This window comes from Protopterus annectens, chromosome 16.part0, assembly GCF_019279795.1.
Source record: "Protopterus annectens isolate FY-2018-M chromosome 16.part0, PAN1.0, whole genome shotgun sequence".
NCBI classification, from domain to species: domain Eukaryota; kingdom Metazoa; phylum Chordata; order Ceratodontiformes; family Protopteridae; genus Protopterus; species Protopterus annectens.
The window spans coordinates 668,314,061-668,333,569 of NC_056750.1; the positions used below are offsets into that span (position 1 = coordinate 668,314,061).

General features: G+C 41.8%; 1 protein-coding gene across 1 annotated transcript in view; it reads left to right on the forward strand.

Moving 5' to 3' along the window:
- The window catches only part of NELFB (negative elongation factor complex member B), a 529,115-nt gene that overhangs the window by 53,071 nt on the left and 456,535 nt on the right, over positions 1 to 19,509 (forward strand). The window contains 1 exon segment of the mRNA XM_044058168.1: positions 3,726 to 3,969. Within this exon segment, the coding sequence (XP_043914103.1) occupies positions 3,726 to 3,969 (244 nt within the window).

Here is a 19,509-nt window from a genome sequence, read left to right on the forward strand (position 1 = left end):
CTCTGCTGACCAACACCTCCGTTTCCACCAGACATCACAAACTAGGTAAGCACGCACCCAAAAAAACACTGTACTGGTAAAAAGCAAACAAAATGAAAACAGATTGATTCAGCCAAGGCACGGACTGTTTATTGACATAAGCGCTTTTGGCCAAGAAAAATACCCAGCCTTCTTCAGACAAAAACTACACTACACACAGCAGCCCATTTATATAGGCTACACCACAAAGGGATTGAAGTACAATTAGTTAATTATCCAATCAAGTTTGAAGAAAAAGTAAAATAAAACACCATTGTATTTTAAATATATAATACTAATTAAAAACACAACCTACTCGATAAACTCCCAAATTCTCAATAAAATGCTAATATTTCTCCCAGTAATTCACAACAAGTCTAAACCTTGTGGGTTTAAGTGTTCATAAGTAAGTAAATAAATAGCAGATGTTACCAAAGGTGTAAGTCTTATAAAAACTTATTAAAAACCTTACGTATAATATTGTATGAACTATCACTATATAAAAACTTTCATAAAATCATCATCTTCCCGCTACTAGTGGTTTTTAACATATGACAACTAAATCCAAATAGAATACAATCTACATTTCCATCTAAGCAGTGCTTTTAACTTAAGAATACATTTAATGGCGGCGTAATCATTCAAACCTGGGGGCAAATGTGCAGATGTTCTAATTTGCCAGACCACTTCTTGTTCTTCCAGATGTAACTGTCATGGGCCACCCCTGATATCATTTTTAACATGGTGGACAACGTTAAATAAAAGAGTGTTCTGGATATTCCACAATGTGCCTAGCAAGTGCATTAGTTAAGTCCTTCCTCCCTATGGCATACAGATGTTCATAAATTCTTTTCCTTAGTCTGCAGAAAAACTAAATATTTAGATCTGTTTCTGGGGTTTTTCCACTCAGACTTCGTCGGTGCGAGGGGAGCACCTTAGTATTTTGTCACATGTATCTATGATTCTCATAATTTTGGCAAGACGCCACATGAGAAAGATAAAGTGGCATTTGAAATCTCTGTAGTCCCAACATCACCACCTTTTTAAATCCCCAAGCTGAGGTTTTTCAGATGAGAGTTCTTTTGGTGGAGATCCAGGTCTCCCCTCCCTCCCCTCATCCAAAGCGGTCAGTCATCACAGGCACTTTGGACTTTGTGGAACTGTTTCAGGAGGGATAAAAGTAGGGAGTGTAGGACAGCAAGGGCAGGCACAAGCACATAACTGTCAAGAAGATGCTTGCCGTGATCAAGGCACTCAATTCTCTGAACCATCTTTGGTCCCTGGCACCTCTTCAAATGGTTGCAGGCAGTAATACATCAACAAGCAAAGGGGGAACCTGTTGTACCTCCTTTTCAAATCAGCCATGTGACAATGGAATATAGCATCACAACACAATCTCACTTTGCTTGCATCCTACATTCCATTAGAGCAAAATTTTCTGATAGACCTTCACGAGTAGAAACTAGATCAGGTTGTTTTCAAAGATTTAATCCATCTGTGGGGTACCTTAAGGAGACCTCTTTGCCTCCCCTGTGGACAATCAACTGGCAAGATTCTTTTTCAGGACTCCGTACAAGAAGGCCTGGAAGACAGATGCCTTTTCTTTTATTTTGGACAGGAATATTCTGTAAAAGTTTTGGTGAGAGGGCAGGATGTCTCCGTAAAAAGAGCTTTGGGAATTGGTCATCCTAGTAGGAGGCTGGTTCTTGCCAAAGCTAGATAGCTTCCAGTACATCTGTGACTTGGGCAGTGGTGTTCATTAATGGGGCTGTTGGTAAAGAACTGGCAGATTTTATTGGAGATAGTTTGCAAGGTGGTGTCATTTTTTTTCTTTGAGTCTGCAGCAATTATAGGTACTTTTATATTCGAGTTGAGATACGAATATTGTTTTGCCAATGGCAGCTTTAGCTGACCTGAGCTGAAGAGGTGATAGATTCTGTCCGTCTCTTGGTGAGGGAAGGAGTGGAGGATCATTATTTCAGTTTTACTGGAGATTAGCAGTCACTGGAAAGCCAGACAATTGGTTCTTAAGAGCTAGCTAGGGATTAATGTTACTGCTTCATTCCTAGTGAGAAGGAGCAGAGGGGAATTGATTCCTTTTGGCCTTTGGGCAATGTGTATAGGACTTCCCTGAGGGATCTAGTTGAAAGTTTTGATGAGAACCTGTCCAGGGCATTTGTGTAGCTTGGCTTTCTGTTTTACAGAGCTTCTGTAAGTTCTATCCAGTTATCTACCAAAAAAAAAAAAAGACACTAGTAAGTGTGAGTTGATACCATTTCTCAGTAAGCACCTTGATGTTTAGTTACTCTTTTGCTTCTGGTGAGAGTCAGAGCAGAGAATCATTGATTCCTAGCTGCATGTAGCTGTGGTGAGAGCAGCACTCTGCCCACTACCAGACAGCACCTTTAGTAATCGAATCCAAACCATATAGGCACTGCTTACCCTTCATCCCACATTATTGAGCACCTGGAAACGAGAATTTGTACTGTTCAGCCAGCTTAATGAAATTGTGATATTGTGAGAGCTTTAGTTATGTAATGTTGCTGAAAGCAAAACTCTCGTACAAAGCCATGGCAAATAACAAGGATGTTGTCTGTATCTCACAACCTCACACTATAGTCAGTGACACTGTTCCTGCCTTAAAATGACAATGGGAATTCACTATGCTTCCGGTTGGCAGCATGAGGTGAAGCCATTGTCACGTCATACTAGCAGCCTGGTGTGCAAGCATTCTCCTACTGTCTTGACATTCTGACCTGAGGTCATATTTGTCACGCTCCATCTGTCAGTCTGAAGCAAAGCCTCTGTCTCCATTTTCCTTCTGGGAAGAGAAGTAAAAATGTTAGGTGTGTTGTCCTCCCATTGTGAAACCCAGGCTAGACAAATCAGTTTGTGAAGCATGTGTCAGTCCTTTCACACTGCTACTTCATTGAATTAGACCATGTATGTTTTTCTCAAGAGATTTTTTTAGTTTTCAGGAGACTTGGGCAACATTAGTGAAATATAAATTAAAAAATAAATTGAATATGGCTCCTCAGAACCAGGCTTTCCTTTATACTTCGTATCTGGTATACGGAAATGGATCTTGGTGCAAATAAGGACATTGCCCTATCTAGACTTTTTTTTTCCTGCTGAATGATCAAGCTGTGACTCCTAATGAGTATTCGTTGTATGGCCTTGTCTCACTGTTGTTAATTTGCATTGGTCTAATATATTCTTGAACTGTAAGTACTTTCTTGGTTTTAACCCATTGTCTCATCTGGAAGATTGTACCACATGCCCACAACTCTTAAATAATCATTACTGTTTAGCCATCCTGCTCTTAAGTGCAGTATCCCTTTGTTCTTGTATTTTTATAGTCCATTGAGGTACTCAATTTAATGATACTTTTGTACCCTTTCCTACCAGAGGACATGCATTTATCTTCTTAGTGTTTTCTTGTGGCTTCTGGTGCAGACTACCCTTTTCTGGGTTGCTTCCAACGGCTTTGTCCTATTAATTTGGAAGGGCAAGATGACTTTTTACTGTGTATGGGGGAATACTGACGCATAAAAAGATGTGCGTCTTTCTTTTTCCTGTCTTCTTTGATAACAAAATATAATGCTGTTTTTGTAAGAGCCCCTTGGTGTGTGCATCATATTCTTTAAGATAAATAGCTATTACATGTCTGGAATTTGCAATGAAAGTTTGTTTCCTATTCCTTTCAGGTCCCAGAGAAGAAGCTAAAGCTGGTGACAGCAGATAAGGAGCTGTATCGAGCCTGTGCTGTAGAGGTGAAAAGACAGATCTGGCAAGACAATCAAGCTCTGTTTGGTGATGAAGTGTCACCACTTTTGAAGCAGTACATCCTGGAGAAGGAGAATGCCTTATTCAGTAATGACATTTCTGTTTTGCACAACTTTTTTAGTCCTTCCCCCAAGGCGCGGCGGCAGGGTGAGGTATGTCAAACATGTAATCACACAAAAAGTCATTTTTCTAGCAATTTATTAATTTTTCTTTCCTTTTTCATGTATGGATTTTTTTTTTCCCTTTTTCTCAAGTTGTTAGATAATCATAATTGTTTCTAGGCTTTAGAAACTGTAAGATCAATATGATTTGACTTTGAAGGAAAGTTTATTTTTAAAGACATATTCATTTCTGTAAATTACAAATTATTGGTCTTGGCTAAGCAAGTGGGATGTAGCATCAAATGCTTTATGTAAAATTAAGCGCAGAGAAGTCAAGTCAGTCGCTAAACATCATGTCATCAAACAAAAAACTGAAATTAAGTCAGAGGAGCAACTGGACTTTGGGCAACTTTGCTGCAGTATACTGCATCTGCTTAACAACCCAGAAACATTATTCAGGGGAGGGGTGAAGACCTCCACAGCTTTCAGTTCAGATGCCTGCATACTGTCCCCCCCACCAAACCTTGCCAAGTATGATGAGTGGCCCCTGAGCCAAAAACTTGGACAGCCCTGATCTGCAGCATATACCTTCAACACTTAGTAACAGAAATTGGAATCGTTGATCACCAACTTCACCACTGATTGTGACAAAATCATTTCACAGTGGACAAATAGTGTGCATGTTTGTACTATGTTTCTTTCTTTTAATTAGTTGTCAGTTATTTTACTACCACCACCCTACTCTGAGAGGTAACAGGTGTTGGATAGCACAAGATGTGCAATACTGACTTGCAGATAAATGTGAGACGATATTGTTATAGTTCATATTCACACCTCTATTATTAAAGTAACAGCGAATACTCCACATTTTAATACAGAAATTCCTTCAGGTGTGTTTTATTTTAATGTAGATTAGATCTCTCATTTTTTTTATGCTACTGTTTTAGCTGTGCATTAGCTCACTTTTAAGAATATCTTAGTGTGACATAATGTACATCAGACTTTGGTGACAGGTTCCCATGGCAGAACTGGGAAAGTCCTCTCAGGAGTGTATTTATTTAAAATCATTGACAAGAAAAGTCCAACTTGGGTAAAGTACCCCTTTTCAATGGAGGCGTGGAGGAAAAGTTCCCCCCAAAAACATGTACAGTGAAGTAGTGGTATACATGTTCATAACATTTAGTAATAATTGATTTAAAAAACACTAAACTAAATTCCCTAAAACATTAAAACAAATTTATTGTAGTGTACTAAATAAACTGAATTCATGTTAGCAGTATACTAACTTGATCTGATGTTTGGTCTAATGAGGGAAGAGTAGAGAGAGGTTATGACCCAATTCTTCCTGGATGCAAAACCCTTAACAATGAGATGTGCCACATAGGACTTTCTGACCACAGTGGCAATGTGGTGGTTGAAGGAGAGGTTGCTGTCAACCTGTGTCCCCAGATCTCTTATAACGCTTTGTGTTCAGTGGGCTACCATCAGTGTGGTAATTTAGTGGGAACTGAGCTTTTTTCCAAAGGGAATGATGATGCATTAAGGGTTAAGCCCATGGTTCCATCACCAGTCGTTGGTTTTAGTGAGGCCTTTCTGTAGGATGTCTGCATCACTTGGAGTCAATAATGACTCCCAGCTTGCAATCGTCTGTGAACTTGGTCAGCCAGAGTCCCTCCGTATTGGCCTGGGCTTCTGAGAAGTAGATGCCAAACAGGAGAGGACTCTGGACCAATCCCTGTGGGACTCCACTCATGACTGGTTGGCCGTCTGACTTGGAGTCTGCTACTACTTTCACACTGTGGGTTCTATCTGTGAGCCAGTTTGCAACCCACCTAGTCATGTAGGGGTTGATGCCTAGTTTGGTGAGGTTGTCATTTAATTCCTGAGTGGGGAATGGTATCAAAGGCCTTGGCCAGATCAAGGTAGGCTGTATGAACTGCCTTGCCCTCATCCACAGCTCTGTTGACTGACTCATCAAAGAAGTCAACCAGGTTGAACAGGCATGATCTACCCTTCACAAAACCAAATTGCTTGCGATCCAGAGTTTGGAGATTCCCTATATCCTTGTTAATTAGGTCCATGATGATGATGCGCACCATAGCCTTGCATATGTCAGACACGCCAGGCTAATGGGGTGATAATTCCCAGGGTCTGTAGTCTCTCACCCTTTATGGAGAGGGATGACTAGCAGTGCGCCATTCTGTAGGAACAAAGCCTGAGGTGAGGCTGTGATTGAACAGGGCACACAGGTGTGGTGCCAGTTCACTTTGTAGTTATGTAGAACACAGCCAGAGATATTATGGGGTCCCATGGAAGCCCTGTTCTTGGCCTTGGACAGTGCAGCTTTAACCTGTGCTGCAGTAATGCTGGGTGCCTGGCATTCTTCCGGTATTGTGATTGGCCCTTGGGGGGCTAAGGTTTGCACCGAATCTGTTTGCCAGTATGTTGGCAATATCTGTTGGCTCAGTATAGGAGGTACCATTGTGCAGTATCTCGGAGCAAATCTGGATATTGCCATGGAAATTCTTGATATAATTGTAGAAGGCTTTGTGGTTATTTTTAGTGTCTGCCGCAATTCTGCCTTCGTAGCTAGCTTTAGAGGTTTTGATTGAGAGATCTCAACTTTTTGTTGAGGCTAATAAGGGAGTTTTTCCAGTCTTGGGACTTAGCCTAGTATCAACCTATAAACCTAAAAAGGTGATCGGCCCTGGGGCCTATACAAGCCTAGACAAAAAATTTCTCTGGCTTTCGACACTCAAAGTTAATTTCCTGCACCCCTTTCTAGCAGAGTCACAGAAGTGATCCCTGGGGTGAATTTCCTATTTTCCATCCAGTTGTCGAGATTTCTCTTAAAGAGGGCTAATGAGCTTTGCTTGACATGAATGGTTGTCTTCCAGAGCATGGGAATTCTCTGGGACAGGAATCTATCCCTCCAGTATGTTCTATTTGTTATGGTGGCAAGGTTTAGGTCCTTGGAGTGTGTGGCTCTGAAGGATTGGGGTTTCTTTACGTGTAGCATGTCCAGCAGATCTGGGTTTGACATGACTTTGTATGTTAGGCAGTGGCTGCCTCTGAGCAGGAGATAAGCGAAGGAGTAGAGCTGGAGTTTTTTGAGACTGTCTGCGTATGCCATCTGTGGCTGGTAATCCTCCTTAGTGAGGTATTTCTGTGGCCTTTCTAGTTGTTGTAGATCTCTTGCGAGGTACTGTCAGAAGAAAAATTCAAACGAGTCGCATCCGCATCAGGTGATGAAAAAACTTCTTTATTAGCAGCTAACCAGATTACACAGCATGTTGGCCAAGATGATCTCCTCTGGTCAACTTATTTACTGGCATCAACTTTTATACTGCAAGCAAAACAACTTTTTGTTACATTTCTGACCGTTGACAGTTGGCTATGAAAAACATGTAGGATAAACATGTTTATCACAAATCACCTCAAACCAACAGTTAGTACAAAATGTTCAAGAAGTACAGAATGTTCAGTTCAACAATGGTAGCTCAAATTTTCCAGGACACACAGCTTGCTTCAGTAAATTAACTCTTACTCAGCCGTGCGTCCTTATCCCAGGCTTCACCAAGCTATAACCAAATCTCTTTATTCTGAAATGCAGAAAACAGTTATTATTCAGGTTCATAAGCAATGCTGCATTTTGTTCACAGATGAGGCCCATCTTTGATAGGCATATCCCAACAAATAACATGTTCACTTTGCAAGAAGAGGAAAAAGACAAATAACAGTATGTTTTTAAAACTTTTTCTCTTAACATTTCCCCCTTGAAAACACTTTTATTTGTCTTTTTATTTCAGCAATATATGGTAAAACTAAGTTTTTCTTTGCATACATTACTTCATTGGCAAGACAAACTTTTAAACTTCAAAAACATTTGCAAAAAGTCACATTTCAATGTATTCACTTTCACCAGTCTGTTGCAATTGCTGGTACATCGTCTTCGTAACAGCAGTATCAACCAGTCTTTGTAGAAGACCTCTGATACAGGGTATACAACAGCAACCACATACCACCACAATAGCCACAGCGACTCCAGTGGACACCAGGAAACTGCTGATGAGATGACTCCATTTTCCAAACCACTCTTGTAGAAAGTCTGTAAAGGGATTATTTACCCCAGAGTTCTCTGCCAATTCTTCAGATAACATCTCCAAACCTTTCAAAGCTCGAGTGATACTTCCGTCAGGCGCAGTGTTGTTTGGAATATACATACAACAGAAAGTCCCAAACATCCTGCAAACTCCTCCTTCTTTGGCCAGGAGCATATCCAACGCAATTTGATTCTGCCATGCCACCTGCAAAGTGGCCTCCAGTTGTTCAGCAATTCCTTTCAATGCATCTTTGGTATAGTTCACAAAACGCTGCTGGTTATAGTAAATGTAGTTGATCCAGTCCACATTCTTATTAGGCTGAATCCAGACAAAGATGGATGTAAAACCAGCTGCTATTTGGTTTATTGCTTTGTATTTATCAGGTACGCCAATGCTATCGATGTAGACACAGTTATCGAAGGATTGCTTCGGTGCCTCTCTTTTTCTCCTACTCAACCACTTCGGCTTTATTTCAAGTTCTCTTACGAAATTGCTTGCTGGAACTGGGAAAATGTAGAATGGCAGAATTAACTTTACAAGTGCACAAGTTCCCTTCCAGGGAATCGTAAGCCTTGATCTGAGTTTGTTGTCTCCACATAACCACCATACGTCTGCTAAACTATGAGTTTGGTTCTCCAGAAATGGATTCTCATTGCCATTCACAGTAACATTGCAGTAGTTCTGTCCCACATTGCCATAATTCTTCCCTGTGCCATCTCTGGAAATGCACATATATGCGAACCTGGATAGGAAATCGCTGCAGGCGGTTTCTCAACTTTGCTTATGACTGGAAAATGCTGAGTTTCATTTTTGCATTTATCTTCTGCTCTGTTGAAGAGTAATTGTAACAGACACGTTGGGTTACCTTCATCTCGCATCAATGGGACTGTCGCTAGTTGCTGTTTACCTTCAGCACAAGAAATACAGTTCTCACGATGTGCTTCTCTGGTACTATATCTAACCCAAGATAACCATTCATTATGGTGTACGAATCCCGTCTCGAGTAACAATTGTTCTTCTTTTGTGAAGGCAAAATCTACTTTACTTGTAGCATTCTTAAGGCTTTGTACTTTAAGTTGGAGGGTCCCCAAAGGATCAGTTCTAGTTGGAAGGGACACTCCGATTCCATAAACTCCTGAATCACTTTCTTGTGGTGACACAGTGGTTATAGTAATTACTTCGGTACCTTGGAAATGCGCAATTTTTATTCTTTGTTGTCTGCTTTTATCTTTCTCTGGTATCACTGCACCACTTGTTTCTCATCCATTCACATCTGTTGACCACCGAACACTTGACCAGGACGTACAGTCTCTATTGCACAAGTATTTTGCACGAGTCAAAAAATTATTATTGTTCCATTTAGAACAGTCCAAAATTCCTTCACAAAGTTTCACCTTAAACACAGTAGTAACGCATGTTTGCGCTTGCAGCACCACCATTCCTTTTTCTCTTGCAACTGTTCCTTCTCGTATGGACATATTTACTTTCGCCACCAAAATCATCATGTGACAGTTCAAGTACCAGTTGAACATGGCCATCATCCCTAAGGACTACCTCGAGCCGTTGGTTTCTTTACTGGGTTTGAGACTAACCCCTATTGGGCTAATCCCCCTTTGTAGCCAGACTTTGTGCTCAGAGGTCCGGTGAAGTTTGACCAATATCAAGGGCAGAAAGAGCCTTGAGTTTTTTTACAGTGGGTGATATGAATCCACAAAGTCCTCTCAGCGATCTTTACAGCCGTAGGTGTCGAGTTAAGTACTTGGTATGGGCCTTCCCACCTGGGGGATAACCAATTCTTTCTCTTCACAATTTGGATTCACACCCAGTCCCTGGGTGCCACGCTTAACAAGGTTTCATTTCTGGAATCTGCAAAGGAGTCATTGGTTACAAGAGATTTGACATTTAGCAGCTTCTTCATATAATCTGCTAGATCCTCACCCCCCTCACGTTCCGCTGGCAACAATCCTTGCCACTGCGGGATGTAATATGGTCTCCCAAACAAAAGTTCAAATGGTTTAAGTCCTTTTGTAGGAAGGTGAGATTCGCATATACAGAAGTGCCAAAGGAAGGCACGCAGGCCATGATCTATGTGTTTCTGCCATCAGTTTGCGGAGCTTACTCTTCAAGACACCGTTGTGTCTTTCCACCAGTCCAGCTGATTGGGTATGGTAAGCACAATGATATTTAAGATCAATTTGAAACACTTGACCCAACTTCTGAGCAATCTGATTAACAAAATGAGACCCATTATCACTGTAAATGCATCTTGGTAGGCCAAATCGGGGAATTATTTCTGTAGTCAAAAGCTTTGCTACTGTTTGTGCATTCGTATGCTTCACTGGAAAAGCTTCTACCCATTTAGAAAAAGCATCAATAATGACTAAACAGTACCGTTTTTCCTCTGAGGGTGTCAATTCAATAAAGTCCATACAGAGTGTGTGGACTGGATATGGAGGGGTGGGGAATGCCTGCTGAGACTTTTTAACTCTTCCCTGAGCATGATACTTTGCACATAATAAACAAGGCAAACAGAATTGCTTTGCATAAGTTGAAAACCCTTTACACCAAAACACCTTTGGCACTATTTGAATCATCGTCTGTACTCCTACATGGGCAGGTCCATGGCTAACCAATGCCGCATACCTAAAAAGGTTTGAGGGTAATACCATTTTGCCATCTGATGCCCCATACAATCCATCCTGTTGAGTGATGCCATATTTTACCCAATGACATTTTTCCTTCTGTGTTAGTGTTTGCATTACTTTTAGTGTCTCTAAGTCTAAGAGGTGTCCGGGCTCTAAATCATTATCATGTAAAAGCAAATCATTTTCTTGAGCTGCCTTTTTTGCAGCCATATCAGCAAGGGCATTTCCCCCGGAGATAGGATCTTTTCTGTTGGTATGTGCAGAACATTTACATATCGCTATCTGAAGTGGTAGTTGCACTTCATCTAACAACTGTAAAATTAAATCTCAGTGATTTATTGGTTTGCCTGTCGCAGTAGCCATTCCCCTATTCTTCCATTGTTGAGCGAAAACATGTACAGTGGAGAAAGCATATTGACTATCTGAAATTGTCACTTTTTTACCCTCCCCTAAGGTACAAGCTTGAGTCAAAGCCCCCAACTCAGCTGCTTGTGCAGAATAAATGTTTGGCAATCTTTTTGCCTCCAAAACTTCAGTTTCTGTGGTGAGTTTTTCCTACAGTGTCTTTCTTTGCTGATTCGTCTACAAACAAAACAAGATCAGAATCTATCAACGGAATATCCATTAAATCTGGTCGGGGAAGCACTTTGTCATGAATGCTGTCTAAACAAACGTGTGGAGTACCTTCTTCTGGAGTCGGCAAGTGTCGCGGGATTAAGAGTAGTACATCTTTCTATGGTCATATGAGGCTGTGTCCGCAGCGCTGTCATACAGGACAAATGTCGACTAGGAGATGAAAAGGTTATCTTATCTTGTAAAAGTATAGTAGCTACTGAATGTGGAACCCACAATTGTAATGGGTGAAACAAAACTAATGATGCTGAGGCTTATACTGCCATGGCGGCTGCCACTACAGCTTGAACACAATGCGGCAATGCCCTTGCAACAGGATCTAATCTGGAGGAGTAGAAAGCTATCGGTCTCTGTTTGTCCCCATGTACTTGTACCAGAACCAAAGTCATATATCCTCCCTTACAATCAACCATTTGTATAAACGGCTTAAAATAGTTCGGAAAACCCAAAACAGAGGATCCTGCTATCAATTGCTTAATTCTATTAAATGCTTGTATTGCCGTATTTGTCCACTGTATATCATTTTTAGCTGCCATGGGAGTGTCATAGATTAGTGCGGTCAATGGCACTACTTCCTCAGCATAGTTAGGGATCCAACTTATACAAAAATTAGTCACACCTAAAAAGGACATCCTTTCCCGCTTAGTTGTGGGCATAGATGCCTCAAGAATTGCTTGTTTTCTTTTGTTTTCCAATTGTCTACCTGCCTGTGAAATTAAATATCCCAAGTACTTTTACTTGTGCTTTCCACAATTGTAATTTTTCTTTATTTACCTTATGTCCTTGCTCAGCTAAAAAACTAAGAAGGGCAAGGGTATCCCTTTTACAACTTTCCTGTGTGGGTGAGGCCAACAAAATATCATCTACATACAACAGAACCTGGCTTCCCTCTGGGGGAACAATCTGAGCTAAATTCGCAGCCATTTCTTGTGCGAATATTGTCGGACTCTCACAATAACCCTGTGGCAATCTGGTGTAGGTATATCTTTTACCTTAAGTGAATGCAAACCAAAATCTACTCTCCTTATGTAGTGGTATGGAGAAAAAGGCATTGCTTATATCTATGACAGAAAAATATCTGTGCTGAGGTAGTAAATCATTAAGTAATGTATAGGGGTCAGGGACCACCGGTGCTGTTGGGATCACAGCCGAATTAACTGCTTGTAAATCCTGAACCAACCTCCATGACCCATCCGGTTTCTTTACAGGAAACAACAGAGTATTGCAGGGCGAATCTGGGCATTCAACAAGAATTCCTACCTGTTTTAGCTGCTCAATAACTGGCTTAATTCCTTCCTCTGCTTGTTTACTTAGCGGGTATTGGTGCTTACGAGGTCTAAAACCTGACTTTGGAGTTATACAGACTTCACCTGCTGTTTTCATCAGTCCTACATCCCCTTTACCTTTTGACCATAAATCTACAGGTAAGGCACTTATCTTCCTCTTGGGTTAGGAGGATTTGTCATGCCCTTTCTGTTTTGTCATCCCTGAAGTGCACACTTGGTTGTGCCCAAGTCACCCAATTTAATCTTTGTACCTGGATCTGTTGATCTTTCAATTGACTTTCGGACATTGTGTCCCAATTTAACTTTTTTTGCCAAATCTACCCAATGCGTCTCCACCGCTTTAGTAATTGAAATATGTGGGCTATAATCTGAGCGATATAAAGAACTCATTTCCTTGGTCGAAGTACAGGTCTCTACTGTATTACCTTGCATATCCCAAAACATATCATTCAAAATTATCCTTGCACGTTTGTGCTTAAAGAATTCTTTTTCAAATTCTTTATCCGGTCCAGGGGCCTTTCTGTAGAACATTGTACAATGCAAGTGCGCCACAACCTGCAGTGACCCGCTCCTAGATTTACTTAAAGCTAGGTTGATCAAATCTGTATCAACCTTCCCTGGCCCGTTTGAAATCAAGTCCTGGCTATACCAGTAAAACAAGTCTTGTACTCCCTGTACCACCAAGCCATCCACTAACCTTTTCGCCTCAATGCCTTTAGGTGTGGGAATTGCCGCTATTCCAAACGAATGCATCAAATCTCTTCCCAGCAAATTAACTGGACAAACTTTCGATATAATTACCCTACACCTAACTGTTTGGTTTGTTTGCGGATCTGTGAACAATAGAGGATGAGACAGTGGTTCCTTATAAATTTTCCCGTTTGCTGCTTTCACAAGGACAAACTCATCTGTTTCACAGTTCTGGGGTAGAACTGCTAGACCCAAAAGTGTACGGGATGCACCTGAATCACATAACTCCACTTTCTGTCCCTCAACCAAAAACTTTATCATGGGTTTTTGATCCAGATGCATAGCAATACCCAAATGTGCCATATTTATGACTTCACAGTCACAATCCTGCCCTTCCTTAATTTTTTGAGTGTGCTGACATTCATCTCAGAGAGTGTCTGCCTCATCATCATCATCATTCTCGCTTTCTTCTTCTCTACAATAATCACAATAATGAATTTGGCGCCTTCCTTTACTATCATATAGTCATGCGGAGCCCTTGTTCGTAAGCTGTGGGGGATGTTGCCACTCTTCACAGTCGGCAGTGAAGTGCCCACATCTACCGCACTTAAAACATTCTCCACGTTTTAACCTCCCCTCATATTCCTCTGAATGTCCACCTGGTTTATTTAACGTGTCCCATTTCGGGCCCCCACATTTTTTTACGCCACCACGGCGCCCTTGCCCCCTTTGGTCCTGTACCAAGAATATACCACCATCATCCCCTACTGTTAACACTTGTACTTTCTTTTTCTTTTTTAAATTGAAATGTCGCTCAGCATGCCGTGCATATTTAAACAAAGGTTGCAGTCTACATGTTCTGTGATCAACCATATGCTTAGTTATAAAACTACTTATCGGAGCCCTGCAACCCTTAAGAAAAGTATTTTTCAATTGCTGTTCATACGGACTATCATTGGTCTGATCCTGCGGAATCATCATTCCACAGTGGTTATTGAACACTTCTGTCAATCTTACAATATAGTGATCTACAGATTCATCATCATTTTGGATGCACTGATTTATTACTGTCCAATCTGCTCTTGGACGCCACTTATCAGAAATTCTTTTTAACAGATCAGTGACTCGCGTGTCTAACACCCCAGAATTATGCTTTAATGTAGTGCCGTCATCTGCCTTACATGTCCCATGTACCACAAACTGTCAGTCTGGACCCAGGATTTGTCGCACTACTTGTTCTACTTCTAAACCATTTAGATAACTTAAACGCATACAAACTATGTCCTCAGAAAACTTGTGAAAATTAACCTTGGGATGAGGAATACCATATGTAGCTCATTTTATATCCTGTCTTGCCCAGGGACGATAAACTAAAATAGTTGGCTCTTGTCCAACATCCGCTGCTTGTGGGTTTGCAACTTGTATTAAAGGAAGGGCTTCTGAGTAGTCAGAGAAAGTTTAATGGCTCAACGTCCTTGCCCTGCTGGTCCTGACCTTAACTGCATAGGTTGGTCTACCTGTTGCAAAGCAACCTTGGGTACTACAGGAATTTGCGGGTAAATTGGAGGGGTCACAACGTTTCCTTGAGCAGCCAATAATACACCCTGCTATACAGATCCCACATCTTCAGACTGATATTGAGGAGGTTCTGCCGGTACGGCAGCAGCAATTTCCCCATATGGTGGGGCAGTTGCCTGCCTTTGTACCGCACAAACTGTATGCTCATCCTCCTTATCTAAAAATAAAGCTACTTTTCCACTTGGCACCAGTGATCCCTTTTGATTTATTTTTTCTTTTTCCTGGCACTGTTTTTTCTTTTATAGCTCGTTTATTTGCTTCTTCTAACCATTTTTGTGCTTGGGGAAATCCCAATTGTCTTTGCTTTTAGTTCTAGTTCCCGCATCTCTTTTCAAATCTCTAACCAATTTTGCACAGGCATTCTTATTCAGGGTACCATCAAAATCATATTTCAACTTCCACTTTTTCAAAAATTTAACATTATTTTTGTTTAAACCTTTCATATACTTAGCATCAACATTTAAACAGACATCACTCTCACACTTGCAGCAACTCGAACCCATGTTTCCCCTAGATTTCTTATTTTAGGACTGTATCAAAGTTATTTTACAGGACTTATTATAAAATGGGGCTATCTTAACGGGTGATCCTAACAAAAGAATCTTAACAAGTAATCCTACCCACCCTTAACTAAAAAATAAAACCCTTGTCGACAAGGTTAAATTAAATTAAAAGAAACTTTATTTTTCATCCTACCTGAACCAGATGAGACTCCGTTTCCCCTTTTGGTTCAGAAACCATCCCTCAGATAGGGATCAGAGAGCGGCCGGCAGCCTTTCAACGACAAATCAGTCGGAGGGCTTTCAGTCGAGGGAATCTTAAGATGAGACACCCTCACCTGCACAGGTTTTTCGGTCGCTGTCGGTCTGATCCGTATATTCGTAGAGGTTTCCGGTCCAACGGACCAAAATGTCAGAAGAAAAATTCAAACAAGTCGCATCTGCCTCAGGTGATGAAAAAACTTCTTTATTACCAGCTAACCAGATTACACAGCATGTTGGCCAAGATTATCTCCTCTGGTTAACTTATTTACTGGCATCAACTTTTATACTGCAAGCAAAACAACTTTTTGTTACATTTCTGACCGTTGACAATTGGCTATGAAAAACATAGGGTAAACACATGCATCACAAATCACCTCAAACCAACAGTTAGTACAGAATGTTCAAGTACAGAATGTTCAGTTCAACAATGGTAGCTCAAATTTTCCAGGACACACAGCCTGCTTCAGTAAATTAACTCTTACTCGGCCGTGCGTTCTATCCCAGGCTTCACTAAGCTATAACCAAATCTCTTTATTCTGAAATGCAGAAAACAGTTATTATTCAGGTTCATAAGCAATGCTGCATTTTGTTCACAGATGAGGCCCATCTTTGATAGGCATATCCCAACAAATAACATGTTCACTTTGCAAGAAGAGGAAAAAGACAAATAACAGTATGTTTTTAAAACTTTTTCTCTTAACAGGTACATGCCAAATGCGGCGTTGTACTCTAAAATGTGTCTGAGGGATGAGTAGAGAGGAGCAATGGCCTATCTTTTTCTGGAGGTGAACCCCTTTGTGATGGTGTGCCACATAGAAGGATTTCCCGACTACTGTGGTGATGCTGTTATCAAAGGAGAGACTACAGTCCACCTGTGTCCCAAGGTCTCTTGTCACACTTTCGGTGTTTAGTAGGCTACTGGCTATGTGGTAGTTCATGGGTACAATGTTTTTCCCAAAGGGTATGACAATGCACTTCTTGGCATCTAGCTTAAGGTGATGACTTTGATACCAAACATAAGTCTCAGTGAGGTCCCTTTGTAGAATGTCCACATCATTAGGCGACTCTATTATGGCACCTAGTTTGCAGTCATCTGCAAACTTCGTTAGCCAAAGACCTGCTTTATTAGCCTGGACTTCTGAGAAGTAGATGCCAAACAGGAGAAGACCCAGGACCTGAGCCCTGTAGTACTCCACTTGTCAGTGATCTGAAGTTGGATTTGAAGTCTACTACTTTCACTTTGTAGGTTCTTTCAGTGAGCCAGTTGGCCACCCATTTTGTGACATAGGGATTTATGCCCAGTCTAGTGAGTTTATGTAGAATTCCAGAGTGGGGGATGGTGGTGAAAGCCTTGGCGAGGTCAAGCTAGGCTGTGTGCACCACCTTACTGTTGTCCACGGCTCTGGTGCCTGCTTCAAAGAAGTCATTCGGGTTTAAGAGGCATGACCTACCTTTCACAAACCTAAACTGAGTGGGGTCCAGAGTTTGGAGGTTACCTGTGTCCTTATTTATAAGGTCCGAGATGATACGTTCCATGGCCTTGCAGACCAAGGTTGTTAGGCTAATGGGCCATAGTTTTCTGGGTCCATGGTGGCACCCCTTTTGTGGAGTGGGATGACTGTTGCTGTGTGCCATTCAGTAGGCACAAAGCCTCAAGTGAGGCTTTGATTGAACATGGTACTTGGGTAGTGTGTCAGTTTGTTCTGTAGTTCGTGCAGAATGCAGCCTGGGATGTTAGGTCCCATGGATGCTGTGTTCTTGGCTTTGGAGAGTGCGGTCTTTACTTGTGCTGCCGTGATTACCGAGGCTTTGCATTCTTCCGGTATAGTGATGGGGCCCTTTGTGGGGTGAAGTTTGCATTGAACCTGTCAGGATGTTGGCAATATCAGTTGGTTCTGTATATCTAGTGCCATTGCAGATCTGAGTGTTGCGATTGAGATTCTTGACATAGCTGTAGAATGCTGTGTGGTTGTCTTTAGAATCAGTGATGATTTTTATGTGGGATCTCTGCTTCTTACTGAGGCTGACCAGGGAGTTCCTGCAATCAGGAGATTTTACTCATTTTTTTTTTTTTTTTTGTTGCAACAGCTTCTTCCTTCTGTTGTAGAGTTTGTTTATGGCAGGGGACCACCAGATTGGCTTCCTTTTTTTGAAGATAGCGTCTTGGTTCTGTTGGGGATGGCATGATCCATGCACTCATGTATGTGCTTTATACAGTGAATTTGTATAGGATTCAGCAGTCGTACCTCTATTTTCCATCTGTATGGATGTTGTGAAGCTTGTCGCTTCTGTCTTAAGAAGCATGAAGTTGTTTTTGGAGAAGTTTTTTACGGTGGTTTCCTTAACGGGGGGCAGGGGTCGGATGTTGATGTCTAGGGTGATTAGCTTGTGGTCTGATCTGACCAGCGAGGAGTTGACCTCTGGCTGAGAACATCAGTTGCCCATATTGATAATGACCAATTCCAGGATATTGCTGCCCCTGGTGGGGGTATGGACAAGCTGATTCAGGGCATTGGAATTGATGAATTCCAGAAAGCGTTGAGCAAATGAGTTTGTACATGAGCAGTTTTCCCAGTTGATGGTGGGGTAGTTGAAACTGCCCATCATTAGGCTATTTGGCAGTACCGTAATATTACCCAGTATATCAAGAATCGTGGAGTGGGCATCCTGGGGCATGGTGGGGGATCTAACAAGCTACAGCCTGGATTGCAGTCTTGCCCAGTGTTAGTTGCACTTGGGATAATTTTGGATGCATTATGTTGAGCAACTAACTTGGAGGTGTGGATATCCTTAATGAATATGGACACGCCTCATCATTTAGTGTTTTTGTCCAGGTTAGGTGGCCGAAAGGTGTGTTATGAGTTATAGCCTGGTAATGCAGTGGTGCTGTCTGGAGCCTTGAACCAGGTCTCAGTCACTGCAGAGATGTCGATGTTCTCCATTTTAAGGAGTGCCTTGAGTGAGTTCATTTTGAGATTTAGACTTCTAGCATTGAGTAGCATCACCCTCAGTTTTGGCTTGCCTGTTCCTGTTACGGTGGTGAATTTGTCATTTGAACCTTGCCTAAAAAAGGCACTATAGGGGTGGGCAAGAACCTTGGCCAGTATCCGGAATCCCAGGGGTGACAGGTGCAGGCCATCTCTGGCAAAGCATTGTGCTCTGTCGACCATGTCATCCCAGGCAGACAGATACTGGATCCCTTTAGAATGGCACCAGAAGCTTAGCCAGTTGTTGAAGTCAATCATTTTGTCCTTGTACTGCGGCATCATTCTGGGTGATGGCAGAATACTTCTCAGGGCTAGTGTCATACCTGCCTGGGCTACAAGATCGGAGAGTTCTTCCATGTCTCTCTTCATGTAGTCCAGAGAGGTACGTCTCGGGTCGTTCACACCAACATGGACAATAACAGAGTCATATTTGCACTTGTTGGGAGTGACCTGAGTGCGTGCGTTATGTGGCGGATCCTGGCACCCGACAGGCAGCTGACAGTAACCTTCTCCTTGTTTAGTTTTGTGAGTGGGACATCAGTGTGCCTGACTATAGAGTCACCTATGACTAGTGTGTTGGGTACGTTGTTTTCTCTTATTGGCTGTGGTTGAGTGGCACACTGAGTCTGCGGGCTATGTGTCATTTGGGTTGTGTTGGGGGGGTGGAGGTTGCTTGCATTTCTGCTTTGGAGGTCTCTGTAGCTTGAGCAGATTATTATTGAGAGCCTCTGTGAATGTTTGTGTGAATTTTGCTGATGTAGATTTAGTGAGACTATGTGATGAGTGTGGTGTGGTGCAAGTGTTTACCTTCTCTTGACTGTCGAGTTCAGTCTTGATTGGAGAGAGCATTACCTCCAGTTTGGCTAGATAAGTGCATTTCTCACAGGTTGTAGTGTTGGTTGGTAGGAGGACAGGGTT